This window comes from Herpailurus yagouaroundi, unplaced genomic scaffold (assembly GCF_014898765.1).
Source record: "Herpailurus yagouaroundi ecotype Mexico unplaced genomic scaffold, PumYag 100, whole genome shotgun sequence".
Taxonomy (NCBI): Eukaryota; Metazoa; Chordata; class Mammalia; order Carnivora; family Felidae; genus Herpailurus; species Herpailurus yagouaroundi.
In genome coordinates, this window is record NW_024412391.1 from 76,251,899 (window position 1) to 76,269,261 (window position 17,363).

A 17,363-nucleotide genomic window follows, 5' to 3' on the forward strand; every position below is an offset into this window, starting at 1 on the left:
TATAGTCTTCAGAGTACAGGTCGTTTACCTCCTTGGTTAAGTTTATTCCTAGATAGATCATTATTTTGGACTCAATTGTAAATGGGAATCCTTCCAGCATTATACCAAACATCTGTCTGCTTTAATATTTATTTTCTTTTCCTTCTTTCTTGTTACTGTAGATGAACTGTCTAGTCTTCTAATAGAAAACTACCATCCATTTGTGCATTACATGTCATTCTTTCTCACCTACCCAAGAAGATCATTTCAACAACACAGTCTCTTTTCTATTATGCATTATCAAATCTTACCATTTTCCCTTTGCACTGTTTCTTTCTCATAGGTTATATACAAAAGCATCCTCTTTGACCGATGTCCCTACCAGTTGCCATGACAGTCCTTCCCTTCCCTTTACAGAAGAAAACCTTGAAAGCAATGTCCACTGCAGTCTCTGATTTCTCTACCCCATTTTTTTCACTTATAACACTGTTTTGAAACCATGGTTATCCAGGTCAACACTTCTAAATTATGTACTACCTCTATATTCAGTCAAAAGGGGCCACTTCCATGAGCCCCACAACTTAGAAATCCCTGTTCTGGCCCTTCATGTCTGAGCTCACCTCCCACAGAGGAAGGAGTTCATGAGGCCAAGGGGAAATGCCCACTTGGAGTCTATGCTCCTCCTCTAGACCACATTCCAAGAAACCAAAATCCCATAATTTCCTGCTAAAATCACTCAAACCCACTTCAGGATCTGCATGGGCCTCTTTCTTGAGTCTGACCCCTCAAGAGTTGAACACACCACTAGTATACATATCCCTAGTCCAGAGGGATTACCAAGAAGTAGCTGTTTGTATGTTGTTAAGAGAGCTTGGCCAGAGCTTGCCTGTGCAAGAGTTCTGTCATGACAGAGCTCGGAATTAATGGTGGAAAGAGAAGAGAGGCAAGATCTTCATTCTTTCATATTTTGGTATTAAAAATCACTCAGTGGGCTAAATTTGACCATGTCTTTTCACAGCACTATGAAGTTACTGTTTTTTTAAGAGGAAGAATACTTTTTTTAAAAGTTGTTAGCTTGGGGCCCCTGGGTGGCTCATTTGGTTAATGCTGGACTTCAGCTCAGGTCATGATTTCCTGGTTTGTGAGTTTGAGCCCTGTGTCAGGCTCTGTGCTGACAGCTCAGAGCCTGGAGCCTGCTTTGGATTCTGTCTCACTCTCTCTGCCCCTCCACTGCTTGCTCTCTGTCTGTCTCTCTCTCAAAAGTGAATAAACACTAAAGAAAAAGTTGTTAGCTTGATTTATAATAAATATTTAGATGTGTAGTATGTGTGCTGTGAATAATATTCTGGCTTGGAAATGTAAGAGGTAGGCCTGACTGGAATCAAGGATTAATTTTCAGTATTTTTTTTTTCTTGACTTGATGAGTAGCATTTGACAGAGTGAATCACTCCCATCTCATAAGACCCCATGCCTTTCCTTGGCTTCTAGGAGGACAATAGTGGTTCTTCCGATCCATGAGCGTGGACTATCTCTCCTGATCAGGAGATATGTTCTCCTGATACTTCTTCCACGTTAGCAACAACTTCCCAGACTTCTTTAAATTACCTTGGATACAACCTCTGAACCTCTTTTCTATCTTTACATATGCCCTTCATTATATCATCTACTTTTGAATGTTTTGAATGCCATCATCTGCTGATGAGTCTCAAATTATATTCTAGCCAGAATTATATTCTAGCCAGTCCTACACTCATAGACTCATGTATGATGGCCTGCTTGAACACTTAATATGGCTAATAGCTATTTCAATATATGATATTCAAAAATTGAGTTCCTGGTCTTTCTAAATTTGTTTGTTTCACAATCTTTCCCATATCAGTACATATCAACTGTGTTCTTACAATTATTCAGGCTCCTCTATTTCTCACAAACCCTTCATCTCTCAAACCTTGTCAGTTCTACCTGTAACCTGTATCCAGAATCTGACCATTTGCTACTGGGGTGATAATCTAGCCTTAAATCATGTTGCCTTTCACCTGATTTATTGTGAAATTTTCTTAATTAATTTTCAACATGCTATCCAGAATTCTGTTAGCCCTGCAATATTTTTCCAGTATCTGAGAGTAGCTCCTGAGCTAAACTAGGAGCCTCTCAATAATCTGGACCACCCACCCCATTCCTACTAATTCTGCTTTATTCTTCTACCCACCCATAAATAGCATGTACTTACCCTATTCAGCCATTCTGGTTCTCTTACAATTCTTCAGTTACATTAGACAAGTGTCTGCCTCGTGGCTTTCACACTTACCATTCTCTTTGCTCAGATTTGTCTTTCTCCAGGTGTCTTTGCTTTTTATTCCTCATCTCTTTGATGTCCTTGCCTAAATGTTACTGAAGTGAACACTTCTGCTGCACCACTTGGAATTCCTTTCATGTCTGTGACACTTGTTCTTTCAGCTACTGGGAGTGTTGGCAGCTGAGTCCCTCCTCAGGAATTGTCCTTGACCAAAAGGAGCTGTATTTCCCAAGGCTTTATTTAAGTTGTACCTGAGTACAATTCAGGGGTTTCCACATCCAGTGATTGGAAAACTTGGGAATGTAAGGGTTCATCTCCCTTCTCAGTTATGAGTTGAAGAGTCATTCTAGCTAAAGACTTCTTACAGGATCAGCTGAATCCCCTCTTGTAAATGCACTGTAGTTCAACCATTCCTCTTGCTAAGTTTTTACTCTTACTCCATATTGGCATATCTGCCAAGGGTATTGCCCGCTGCACTTTGTCATGTAAATCTGTCTGATTCCATTTCCAGGAAACTTAATCTGAGAGAGTTGGTACCAGGGGTGTTCCTAAGAAGTACACTCTAAAATGGCATACTGGAGAAAGATTACCTACCCCACACCCTCAACCTCTAGCCAGCTGAACAATTAGACCTCCCTTTGTTGGTGGTAAGCATATCACTGACAGCCCTTGGCTTTAGTAGCAGTTTACTTTATAAAGCTTTTCACCTGGCATGGCATACCAGTGATAGACAATGTATAGGCGAGCAAAATCTTAGTGTTTGAGCTAAGAAAAATAGATAGTGTAAGGACTATAGCTGTGGACTATCTATTCACTGGAGAGAGACAATGAAAGGCCAAGAGCAATTAATCACCAATGTAATGCAAAGTGCAAAAGCCACAGATGCCTTGTACTGGATAAAAAGAGTCTTTCATATCATGTAGTAAAGCATGGAAAAAGTGATGATCAGGTGTAGGACTTAAATAGAAGAATAGGAGAGTTCCAAAGAAGATTGAATTTTCAACCTTGGCAAGACTACTCCACCAAAATCAAAGTTGTCATTGGAAAGAAGTGAAACTCAGAGACTTAGAATAGCAATGCCTGGTCTGATGCATCAGAAAATCTTGAATCCTTAGATCTGGGCCCTCTGGGCTAGCAAAAGTGGTATACTCTTCCTTTTAAAAGGCTAGTACTCCCTCTTGCATGGCAATAATGCAGAGGCCTTTGTCTTATAACATAACGTTCAACCTATTGAAGATTTATACCCACTTCTCCTAAAGACCGATAACTATAAATTTGCTTATGACATAACCTGGCCAGGGAAGCTCTGGACCTGCATCAGAAGAAAGAGCCCACATACTGAAAGAGCTATAGAAATTAACCAACATATGTACAAACTAACCAACATGTATGTGGAATACCTATACATATGACTGGTTTCTAGTGATACTAGATCAAAGGAAGGGAGGACATAAAGTTGGATAAAGGAAAGGTATCATACAAAAGCTTGTTCCTATGATACAGGGTACCAACACCCCGGGAGATGGTATTAACATGTTTTCTAGGATGGCTCTTAGCAGACCAGATATAGTGTTGTCCCATGATAATGGTAGAGAAGGGCAATAGGAGGCTTAGTGAAGTTGGTGTCCTATACTGGATAACCAGTCAGACTTTAAGAAGTGACCAAAAAACTTTCTATGTATTAAAATAATGAGAAAAGCTCTAGTGAAGATTTCAGCATTATTGAGATAGTTCTTTATAGGCAGGGGTTGATTATTAAAAAATCAATTACACACCTAGGCTTCCTCAAATCAATAGGAGTAATAAGATCCCAAAATAAGAGAGACCAGGTTTTAGCACTTAATTATGAGAACCAAAATAAATGTAATACTGTAATGAAAGCCAAAGTCAGAGTGGCAGCCAGGAGACCTTTACAGGCAGAGACCTATGAAAATAGTTAATAAAACAGAATGTTCTTAAAGCCCAAATAAATGAGCAGGCAATATGAGTATTGCTCAGGTTAAACAACCAGAAAAATCAAGGGTATTCTTTAGGAGGATAAGAGTGACTGCTCTCAAAAAATGTTATGAACCCTTATTCTATTTCTATACTTGAGCTACTTCTCAGAGCCAGTACCCAAATATTGAAAGATCCCCATGAGTGAGAAAACTTCAACACCATGCCATATTATAGAATGAATATAATATGGAGTCTGAGTGGATCTTGATACTCGGGGACCAGCAGTAGCATAATGGCCATCATGCTAGAATGGAGACATATGGAAACCAGGTAATAAATGGTATCCTGGACCATATCACGGTGGATCCACTGGATTCACAGACTCAGCCAGTAGTCATTTCTCAAGTCCCTAAATGTGTAATTAGAATGAATATACATGGCAGTTGGCAAAATCCTCATATCATGTTTTTGGTTTATACAGTAAGGGTTAACACAGTGAATATCAAACGGAAGGCTGTGGTACTGCCCCACTCAGTCCCTAGCTGCTATGGTCCTTAAAGAAGGCATACTAGTCCAGTCCTTGTGCTTCATTTCAATATAAATCTGAAGGACCATGTCAGCCTTTTAGCTCTCTGAGCTGAGTTCTCTGCTGCAACTGCACTGCAATATAATTTCTCCTTCTGACAATATTGCTTCCTTTACTCACTTACATGGATTGTTCCAAAAAACACTTTCTAGTAAGCTTTTTGCATGTGTTTTTCATATTAAAGTCAGATTTTAAGAAACAAACAGTTGGACGTATGGGGAGGGGAAAGGAGAGAGGGAAACAAACCATAAGAGACTCGTAAAGATTGAGAACAAACTGAGGGTTGGTGGAGGGGGGTGAGCTGGGGATGGGCCAGATGAGTGATGGGTACTAAGGAGGTCACTTGTTATAATGAGCACTGGTGTTGTATGTAAGTGATGAATCACTGAATTCTGCTCCTGAAACCAATATTGCACTGTATGTTAACTAACTAGAATTTAAAGTAAAATTTGAAAAGAAAAAAAAAGTCAGATGTTAGCAAACGATATAAAATTATTACCTTTTTGTTAGATCTTCCCTGGAAAAGTTATATAAAATTCTAATCTCTCATCCTCACCACAACTCCTATACCCGCTGTGTTCATTCTGTTTTATTTAACACTTGTCACCATCTGTAAATCTATGTACTTTAAATATTTATCATGTTCATTGTCTGTGTGAGCCCCCATAGATACTCACACAGTAGAATTTAAGCCCTGTGAGGTGTTATCTAACTTGTTTATTGCTGAATCTCCCATGCCTGGTACATAACAATCGTTGAATATATCAATTGTTAAATAAGTTCCTGCAATTCCAGAGGTAGTATTTCATACATGCCATCATGTGAAAAGGAAAATCATGCATTCCCAATATGGAGCAAAGAGCTGTCAAACACCATATATCTGTCAATTACTCACTATTCACCAATTATTTCAATAAGGAAGATTTTTTTCAATGTACTCTTAGTTAGGATCTTGCAAACAGAAAAGAAGCAGAGGGTAAGGTCACTGGAGAGTATCTTTCCTAGTTTGAGGAAGAACAAACTGACCAGTAGAAGCTTCCTCTTAGGAATTTGGAGAGTAAAGGATCACCTCGTGGGTGATAGTAGTTGTGAAGTATAATGGAGAATATACATACACATAGTAGGTTATTTTTTAGTGTTTATTTTATTGAGAAAGAGAGAAAACAGGCACATGAGCAGGGTAGGAGCAGAGAGAGAAGGGGACAGAGGATCTGCTGCTGACAGCCCAATGTAGGACTTGAACTCAAAAACTGTGAGATCATGACCTGAGCTAAAGTCAGATGCTTAACCGACTGAGCCTCCCAGGAGCCCCTATATATTAGTTTCTAAAAGAAGAAGTACTATGGAAAAGTCATCTGTGGAAGAGCAAGATATTCCTAGTGAGGAAATAAAGCATGTGTGAAAGCTAAGTTGGGACATCTAATTAGGAAAAATGTAAAATCCCAGCTATAATAGAGAACGTGTTATGAGAAGTAATGGGAGATATATTTGGATAGTTGGCTAGTGCTAAGTAGATTACTGAGTATATGGTGGCAGGATAGAATAACAATTAAGGAGTTCTTGGATTTTGTATCAAGATGAGTATAATAATGAAATTTGGGCTTGAGGAAATGTAACCTGGCACAATCAGACAAGTTACAGTGGAATAAGGCAGAGACTAGAATCAGGAAACCTAAGTAAAAAGTGGTTGTAATAATCAGAACTGAAGTGACTGAGAAATAAGATGAAGGAAGGAAGTAGTAGAAATGTTACATTAAAGAGACAGTAAAAAACATCTTAAACAAGATCAGAATTCAGGACAGGAAGTAGCCCCTTAGGAATAATTATGAATCTCATCTTTGTCAGTTAAGCTTTTATCATTTTTTATTTCCAATAATCGTTATATATAATCATGTTCTAATAGAAAAAGAAGAACATATAGAATAATTAAAGGTAGAAGTCACTTCCAATGAATAAAAATACCTACTTGTATTACCTCTGAAGACGTAAGAGCTGCTTAATGCTGGTATTGTAAACTTATTGTACTGCATGAATGCACTAACTTGAAACAGTAAGTTTTGTCCTATTCCCTCAAGATCACAAGACTCCTCTCAGGAAGTCCCCAAAGATGTGAACTCTCTGTTGGAGATACCATGCATAGAGCTCCCAGAAGTGCACATTTGAGTACCATTAGCAAAGGAGAGATGGTTTGCCTCAAATTTCATGGGAGTATACAAGGATAAAGGTCATTGCTAAGGCAGCTAGGACTCAAACCACCCAGGGACTCAAAGCCTGAAGTCAACACCTCCAATAACATGTGGAAACAAAATAAGGAATAATACAGATTTGTATTTACAATTGTATTCACAACTTCCAGAAGGAGCTGAGCCACTGAAGTCAGCCACATATCACATTTTCAAAGGAACTCCAGCTTGAAGCCCAGGTAATACTGGCAAAAGAGACATCTACAGAAACATTGTTTGAAATCTCATCATGAAAAGCAGGTGGGGGATAATTGCATGTCATCCCAAGCTAGATGTTGAATTATAAATGTAAAATAGTGATTACTCAGCCTTTTTTTTTTAAATTTTTTTTTCAACATTTATTTATTTTTGGGACAGAGAGAGACAGAGCATGAGCGGGGGAGGGGCAGAGAGAGAGGGAGACACAGAATCGGAAACAGGCTCCAGGCTCTGAGCCATCAGCCCAGAGCCTGACGCGGGGCCCGAACTCACGGACCGCGAGATAGTGACCTGGCTGAAGTTGGACGCTTAACCGACTGCGCCACCCAGGCGCCCCAACTCAGCCTTTTTAAAGACTCATATCCTCTTCTGAAGGTTACACAGAGATCATGACCAAAAATGCCAAAAAAAATTATTCACCCCCTACAAGCTTGTGATATTTCAGGGAGCTTTTAGAGCTGAGGACTCTCTCTGTACTTTACCTCAAGTCAATTTTCTTTTTCACAACCTGGTTCCAAAAGAAGATATTCCCAGTCAGGTTGATGCTGTGATACAAAAATATCAAAAAGCAACACGGTTCTTAGAAGTCATTCTCAATGATTATTCTAAAAGACCATGATATTTCAATACAATGTCTCTCGCTTCCGGGGTGTGTGGGTATATGTACACAGAGCAATCTCTCTGTTTCAGCTGACTAATACATAGAACTCTAACATTATAGTGTGTTGGATAGCTTTAAGTTTGTTTTCAAGAACAAAATTTTTAGCCGCATTTTTTTCCCTGAATAAAAAGCATCTCATTTAGTTACCTTTTCCCATTGTCAACTTTTATCAATTTTCTCTCACTATGAGATGAAGGTTAACCACCAAAAGGGAGTATACTAATGTTATTTTTAAGGCTTAGAAAAAAAAGGTAAATGTGCTAACAGTGGTAATTGTATACACTGACACTCTTTCAGACCAAAAGTGAGCTTTTTCATTCATTTTTTTTGAGACACTCTAAAATTTCTAAGGTGTTGAGATAGACCCACATTGAACCTCGAAAAGGAGCCCTAATCGTACAGTCACCTTAGCAGAGTGAAAGAAATAGAAAGGACTCCAGGCCTCAATTCGTTAGCAAGAAATAATTTTTGATCATTTCCTATGGCTAACACTCTGCCAAATACTGTGGAATACATCAAAGCTCGTAAGCTCTTGTCCCCACTCTAGTGGAATTCGCTATTTTATTTTCAACATTTTCTTAGGTCCAGAAAGCAATAATCCAAAGTGCAACAACAGGGCTAATAGCTGTATTAACAACCCCAGCTCATTAGTGAAGATGTTTCCCAGGTCCCCAGGGGAGAAGACAGAGAAAGGAACGTTTCTCTTCTCCCGGACTCTTCCCAGCCTGCCTCCCCTAAATATAGACACGCCTTGAATTTTATATCAAGCTTGTTTTAGTCACTGATGACAAATTTACATAATAATCTCAACGTTAACGACTAAACATTCTGGGTTACAGAAAAGTAGATGTTTATCATTTCATACAGTGCAGAAAGTTGTATACAGTCCTGAAAGAGCTGCTCAGTTTAAGTTAATAACCTAGGTAGTCTTAGTAAAATGTACACTTTTTCAAACCCAGGTGTGTCCCCACCAAAAAGTTGTGGGGTATATATACTTGAATGCAAATTATATGATCTTAGTTCATAATTGTTATAAAACATACAAGAATCTTGTGTATTCAAGGTACTAAATGTATTTGATTTTGATATAAAAACAATAGGCAAAAACAAATTTATTTTAATATTTGTTATTTTGTATTGCTGTCAGAGTGAATTCTGTGTTCACTGGTGAGTATAAGTAAACTAAGGGGTGCAAATCTTGTTCCTTTGGGGCAGGCTCTTTGCATTGTAAAAGCAATACCACGTGATTTGCACAAACCCTTGCATACCTACCTTTCCAAATCTTTATACTATCATAACATGGCTTTGGAGAGATGAAAGCCATGAGTTTTGACTATGCTTATGTACCTTCAGGCTGATATTTTATGTGAAAAAGTAAACAAATGAGGAGTATGTATGTAATTTGGAAGCCTAAAATTTCCTTGTTTTATGAATATGCAAAACCCCACCTGTTCAAACTTTGCACAAGAACTCAAAAGACTAGCGCTGACATGTTGATGGATTGACTGTCTTCTACCATTTCCTGGTTAGGGCACATTCACAAATCCCAAAGTATTCATGGAAAGATTTGCCTGCTGTCACAGGGGGCCAACTCTATTTATAATGTAGATAGATAGATAGATAGATAGATAGATAGATAGATAGATAGACAGACATTGCTGTTAAAACCAATTAGTCTCTCTCTCTGTCTCTGTCTCTGTCTCTGTCTCTCTCTCTATACACACACACACACACACACACACACTACCTAACAAGTGCTTTATACTTCATATAAATAAAAAGTTGTACAACATAATCTAATCTTTGTCCCCAACCTTGCAGATCTCAAGTGCATGACATTTAGTGGGGTAGTTAAAAGGCATGGAACATATTTAGATGTATGTACTGTTTTTACTTTTCAGGAAGAACCAAATTGCCTACTGTTTCAAAGAACATTGTTTTTTATTTCCTTGGTACCAAATCAATAAAAGTCTTTCCAGCACAACAGCTGTTGCTTAATGGCTTAAGGTTAAAATCAATAATTTAAGAGCAACGTGTGTTGAATTCTATGTGGCCATACAACAGTCTGTATAAATATAAGAACTACATTTAGAATTGTAATTTAAATTAAAAAAAGGATGTCTTCTAGTTAATACTAGAAGATTCCCAACAATTTTGAGTGATAATCTAAGCATACAAGAGTATAAATTTGGATGATTCAGTATAAATATTCAGAGAGTGATATTGGAATGATTATCTAGAATTTGAAGACACAAATATATGAAGATACATGCTTGTTGGTTAGTAATAATAACTTTAAATCACAGTAATAAATATTGCCTGTTAGTGAGAAACATCCACTTGAACTGTTCACTGCACACTAACTTTAGTGTATAGATATCGACCATGTTCTACATTATTATACACTATTCTTTAAGGAAGATGACCAAGTTTTTGAAGATGTGCCATAAGTGGTCATTTAATTTGAAAGCATAATGAATTTCCTCCTCTGCTTCCAGCCGTACAACCACAGCGATGTATGGGTTTACCCTTAGATCAGGTGATAGTTCATAAAGTATCTCCTTAGTCAAAGCGGAATCTCAGAGAGTGAGGGGATGGGCTGTTAGGAGCCTCAGCAGAGCACTCCTTCTGCAGCCTCTGTCCACGCCAGAGCTGTGCTGTCCGTTTGAAAAAGTTTGGGCAAATAAACTACCCAAATGGGAAGCGGAATTAGTTCAGAGAGCAAGGAGTCAGCCAAAAGATCAAAACAACTGGAGAAAAAGCTTCAAGAAGATGCGGAGCGAGATGCAAGAACTGTAAAGTTGCTGTTATTAGGTAATTTTTTTTTCTTCTTTCTTTCAAAACCCTGATGTTTTCAATTATGCTATATTTACTTTCTCAACTTTTAATTTTAGGTATATTACCACATGGGGGCTTTATTATGAATACATGTTTGGAAACTTAAATAGGCTTTAAATGTATTCTATAAGTGTTTACTTTTTTCTTTAGGATTTACTTTTCTTTTTGGTTAAGCAGAGACAAATATTTCTGAGATAATTAAATTCTTCTTTGTCAATAATACAATTTACTATTAGTAAAAGAAAACTCATATGAATTTATTATTTTATCATACCCTAATCATTTTCTGAATATCAGTTATTTAATATTGAAAACAATCTTTTAATTATAAGGTATAGAGTTAGGTTATTTTGTTTGAACAGACACATGTTGTTTGATATCAAATTTAACATGTTATTTAATTACTTTTGCTGTTAAAACCAATTAGTCTCAATTTATTTATACAGTTAATGGTAAGGTACTTTAAGTTATATTAATAACATTGTTCAGGTTTCTGAATATTGGCTGTGATATTGTCTGTATATTTGTAAAATACTCCATTTAAAGCCTTTTAGGATATTTATATATTGATTCAGCTCAGGAATTATGTTCCTTCTATCTTTTTATCTTCTTAAAACTCAGAACAATGTTTTACCAGAACTATAAAGTAAATGTCAGATGAACTGAATGAAAATCTGTATGCTGCATATTTTTTTAAACAAAAAAATCTAACATGTAGTGGTCGCCACAAGATAAATATGTTTTTGAAATAAAAATAAATAAGACCTATATAAAGAAATCAAAACAAGAAATGTAATCAGTTCTGTATTCCTCCTGCTTAAGCACAAAAAGACTTCATTTTATTCAGAATTGTGTATCTTTCACACAAAATATCTTTATCTTAAGTGCCCCTTTACTGTGTCTCATTTGCTCCCATGGCAAGAGTGTCTCAGAAACCCAACGTGGGATTCCCAGCAATTGCTCCTCAAAGAAAAGAGAATGATCTCTCCCCTTATGCACAAGTTCTGTGGCCACAGCACTTGCAAGGAACCACCGAGGGGTTGGTAACTTACAAGGATGTTGGGGCCAGTTGTTATGAAAGCAGCAAATATACTTTCCCTCACACTGCAGAGCATTCTCTGAGGCTTTGATCAAGACTAAAAGTAATGTGGACATAGAAAAAGCAAATAAAGGTTGAGGGGGAAAGCCAAGCATTCCTACAAATGTATTCAGTGTCCCTCTTGTACTAAGAACAGTGGTATAAGACTAATGATAAAATATATTTAAAATCCCTATGTTTGAATAAAATTTCAAAAGAATAGACATATTCTCAATATGGCAATTAATTTTTTTGTCTATAAGAATATTTATTTATTTTTAATATGATTTATTGTCAAATTGGCTGTGTGTAAAGTGTGTAAAGTGTGCTCTTGGTTTTTGGGGTAGATTCCCGTGGTTCATCGCTTGCATCCAACACCCAGTGCTCATCCCAGGAAGTGCCCTCCTCAATGCCCATCACCCATTTTCCCTCCTCCCCCAACCTTCCATCAACCCTCAGTTTGTTCTCTGTATTTAAGAGTCTCTTATGGTTTGCCTCCCTCTGTTTGAAACTATTTTTTTCCCCTTCCCTTCCCCCTATACTAATTAATTTTAGATTGAAGTGGTTGGGTTAGATCAAGAAGAGAGGTTAACTCTCTTGAGGCATGAACACTATTTCATCTTCTACTTTCCCAAGACAATCATAACTTCATAAATTCAGTTCCAAAGTTACCATACACTATGTATGGATTTATTGGGTTCAAATGGTATGTGCACTGAACTTCTTATTTACACAAGATGAATCAAATTTTCTTTTTTTTTTAATTTTTTTTTTCAACGTTTATTTATTTTTGGGACAGAGAGAGACAGAGCATGAACGGGGGAGGGGCAGAGAGAGAGGGAGACACAGAATCGGAAACAGGCTCCAGGCTCTGAGCCATCAGCCCAGAGCCTGACGCGGGGCTCGAACTCACGGACCGCGAGATCGTGACCTGGCTGAAGTCGGACGCTTAACCGACTGCGCCACCCAGGCACCCCAAGATGAATCAAATTTTCAAGGCTTCCTCTTCCACTTTACTCCAAACATTTAAGTTTTTTGTTTTTTGTTTTTTCTGGACTCTGAGTTCTGTGTATCATTCAATTGTCAAGTTCAAAACAACAAAGTTTTGTAACAACTCTGCTTCAATTCTTATTTTTGACTTGAACTCAAATTCTCTAAACTATAATTTTTTATACAAAATGTGCCTCATTAAGACATAAAAGTATTCAGTGGAACTAACCTAAACCTTCCTACCCTCCTACCCTCAAATCCCCTCATGAATGAAATCTGTTTAATCTCTCCCATCTTTGAAACAAGATTCCCATTCATTGAAGCAGTCCAAACAACAGCTTTTAAGTTTACCAATGAGTGTATATCATGTGGGACTAAACAGTTAAGCTTTGGTAATGATCAGATCCTGATCTAACCCAATTTTTGTAAAAAATGCAAGTTGAAAAATATTTTTGACAGAATCCATTTGTTATACTGATCCTCTTATTATCCAATAAATTCTAGGTGCTTAAGGACATAACACAACTTACCAAATTTAACATGTGCTGTTAAGTAGCTGTACCATTTGGAATTACTGGACACAAGATTTCACTGAATTTAGAGCTATCTAATAGCTATTTTACAAATAAAGGATCACCTTGCAGACAGATTCCCTCTTTATTATGCCTTTCAGACATTTAGTAAAATTACAGAAGAGATGCCACATCTTTTTCCTTAGCAAAAACTAGGCTTCTAGAAAACAGTGGGGATGACTCAAACATTCATGGATGGCACACTTGAGAATTACTATCAGAATAATAATGTCATGTGCTTTAAAAAAAAAAAAAATCAGCCTGTAAACAAGCCCCAGAAAGAGTACATTTTAATAAGAACAAATTCTAATGAAGAATATGTTCTCTTTTGGAGAATTCCTTAGTTAATTTTTAGACACAATTTACAAATGTTTGATTAAACTTCATTTCTATTCAAAAGAGGTACCTGCCATTTAATTGTAGAATCATTGTGGATTGTTCCCATTTTTTCTATGTCCCTCTCTTTATATTTTACATTAATTTCTTTTGTACTTTTTTAGATTCAGAGCTCAGTGGGAAGTATAAGGAAAATTGGCTTTGCTTTTTTTTTTTTCATGTTTGAAACACTGTCACATTCATTCTACAATTTTCAGTTTTGATATTAAAATTAGCTTTTAACCAGTTATTTTGCACTATCATGGGCTATTCATTAGTTTTCTTTTAGATCTAACCTGCTTATTCTTTATTCTTCTATGTGCTATGTTACAAACATCACATAATTTTTTTAATGGTGGTGTTGGGTTTTATTGTTTAAAATATTAATGCAATCATCTGACTCTTAAAAACATAAACTTGAAAAGGGTCCAAAGATAAAAGAATATCTATTTTAAATGTGCTTATGTTTACTTAGCTAATCAACATTTTCAAATTTTCCAAAAGGTCCCACTTATTCAACAAATGGGTATTTCAGAAGGCGTGTCATTTTTCTAGTTTGACAGTGGAAGAATTATAATGCTGACACTGTCTAAAAGCTTGTTACAAAGTAATTGGTAAAATAAAATCTGCATAGCAGAATTGGCTAAATCATCTGGCAGAATGGAGAGAATATAATTCCAAATGAATAGAATGTGTTTTGCAGCCCTTTGCGATAAAAAATTGATTTAATATTTTCATCATATGTTATGCTTTTTCCACATCTCTGAGTGACCTCAGGCTAGTCACATAACTTCAGAGAAATGGAGGGTGTCAAAATATTTTATAAATTGTAAAAATCCAGACAAATGTGATTTTTGTTATGTAACAGATTTCCAAAGCTGAAATAAATTGAATGTCAATAAATGTATACAATTTTTCTTTCTTTTGGTTTCCTTTTATGTACGTTAAATCAAAGTTCTTATTTGTATTCTTTTTTTCAAGTAGGTCTTTATTTTTATTTAAGTATCTCTAAATATGAGAGGGAGAGTATGCACGAAACTGGAGGTATTCCCGAGTCACTGGCTAGATTACAAATTCATCAAGTGTAAGAAATTCTATTCTGAATTTCCATTACACCAATAGAGTCAATGCCTGTCCATGGATGTGATCAGACAAACAGACCCCCTGGGATCATTACTTTAAGATAAACCAATAAATTTCTTTCTGATCACTAGTGATAAGTGAACAAGAGGTAGGACACATTCCTAAATCATGTTTTCAATTTTTGCTTATTCAAATTACAGCCATCCTTTCCTTGCTCTAATAATGTGTTTTTGTCTCAAAATATTATAAAATAATTTATTTTATGTCTAAGGATATTCAATCTTATGGACGCACAAATATTTTCAAGACAAATGTTTAAAATTATTTTTCAGTAGAGAGAAAATAAGCAGAAAAAGTCTATTTGGGGAGTTTCAAATTTTCTCCAAAATGCAGTGGACTGTTTGCACCATAACAATTTCAAAGGCAAGGCCTTTGTTGTATTTGTTTACAAAAAATGGCAAATGGCAGTATCAAAAAGCTTTGTGTAATGTCCATTCATCCAGCAGGCAAAGAGAACTTCCACAAATGTTTTGCATATATTCGATTGTTTTAGGTTAGTTTATCTCACATAATCAGCAAATCTTATACATAGACTCAAGTTTCCCACATAAGAGATGCAAACCATTTATTAAGGCACTCTATATTAGTCAAATGATGGTTATTTGTTAATGAGATTAAATAATCTGAAAAGGACTCCTGTTAACTCGAATTTAGCAGAACCTCTCTAATAATATTGCAGAACAGTTTTATATTCACTTTTTTCATTCAAACTGAATTATTGATTCAAGAGCAAGCGATACTGTATCTTTAAAATCATTTATATAAGCACTATGAACAGCTAACAAAAAGTTATTAACCCCTGCATAATCTTTGAGAGAAAGAAGGTCATGAACATCTGACGGGACAATGACCCCATGATACATTTCACATGCAATATACCTCCCTTTAAGATTTCAGACTCAAGCTCAGAATCCATCTGCTTATCTGTTTTCTCCAAGTACTAATGTCTAAATACATCAGTGTAGATCTGAACCTACAGAAATAGGATTCAAGGTGAAACTGAGGAAGAGACCCATCAAGACGTAAAAACACCCATGTTTTTTATTAGATCCCAATGCTTTAAAGCACATTCCACAGCTTTCATTCCTGCCTCAGTATTTTACACTCAAATAGAATAAATTCGCTACTTAGAATTGTTTTTTTTAAGATATCTGAAGATTTCCATCTCTGACCAGCATTCTATGTTCTATTGTATCTCATTCGTTTAGACACTTGCTGAGTTAGTTCTTTGATTTCGTATACTTCCCTGCCCCCTTCAATTAGAATCAGCCATTTTAGCTGTGTTCCTCTGACAATTCTGAAATACCCTGTCCCTTTAATCCTCTGCCTTATTGACATTCACAACTTCAACTTCAGAAAATCCCTCAAAATTCCCCATTTACCATTGTCTAACACGCTGGAGTCAACCCTTAGGGCTTATCTAATCCTGACCCCCGTGCATACTCCCAATTTTCGTCATTTCCACTTGTAGAATAAAACGGTATCTCCTTTTCTGTTTCCTGGCTGACAAATTTCTATTTTGACTTTAGCCGGGCCAATAATTATTCTACTTATTCTTAGTTTTTTCCTATAATCCTCCAAGGACATCTGTTTCTGGATAACCATTATCACTTTGACCTAGAACTGTTCCCGGCTCCCCCACCTCACTTGAGATGAACACCCACATGCCAGTGATAGAATGTTGTCTCCAAATCTCACTGAACTTTTGCTTTTCATGTTAAAGCTGGGGGGCGCCTGGGTGGCCCAGTTGGTGGAGCGACCTACTCTTGATTTCAGCTAAGGTCATGATCTGATTGTTCATGAGTTGAGCCCTGGCATCTGGCGCTGCACTGACAGTGTGGAGCCTGCCTGAGGAAGGTCATGAACATCTGATGGGATAATGACCCCATGATACATTTCACATGCAATATACCTCCGGTTAAGATTTCAGACTCAACCTCAGAATCCATCTGCTTATCTGCTCTATCACTCTGCCCCTCCCTTGCTTCTTCTCTCTCTCTCTCTCTCTCTCTCTCTCTCTCTCTCTCCCTCTCAAAGCAAACAAATAAATAATTTAAAGCTAATTTTGGCCTCTGTGTTGTATATTTTATCCTTTACCATATCCTAAGAATTTTGCTTTATGATTTATTGTTTCTGTTCCGTTTTCAAAATTCTTCTCTTACTGCCTTCTTCCTCTTGACATATGTATTTCTATTAGCCTGGAAAACATTGAGTCCATAATCTCCCTGAATTTACCGTACATAAGTATATTAAAAAATATATTTTTATACTGGAGCACCTGGGTGGTTCAGTGGCATCTGCCTTCGGCTCAGATCATGATCTCACAGTTCCTGGGTTTGAGTCCTGCATTGGGCTCTCTGCTGTCAGCACAGAGCCTGCTCAGGGGCCTCAGTCCCCCTCTCTCTCTGCCCCTCCCCCACACAAGTGCTCATGCACTCTCTCTCAAAAATAAACATTTAAAAAATT

At 36.8% G+C, this 17,363-nt stretch overlaps 1 protein-coding gene across 1 annotated transcript in view; it reads left to right on the forward strand.

Annotated features, from left to right (window-relative positions):
- The first annotated feature begins 10,110 nt into the window (after positions 1–10,110).
- GNAT3 (G protein subunit alpha transducin 3) overlaps positions 10,111–17,363 on the forward strand; it is a 65,385-nt gene continuing 58,132 nt past the window's right edge. The window contains exon 1 of the mRNA XM_040472814.1: positions 10,111–10,715. Within this exon, the coding sequence (XP_040328748.1) occupies positions 10,598–10,715 (118 nt within the window). The 5' untranslated portion in view covers positions 10,111–10,597. The remainder of the gene's footprint in view (positions 10,716–17,363) is intronic.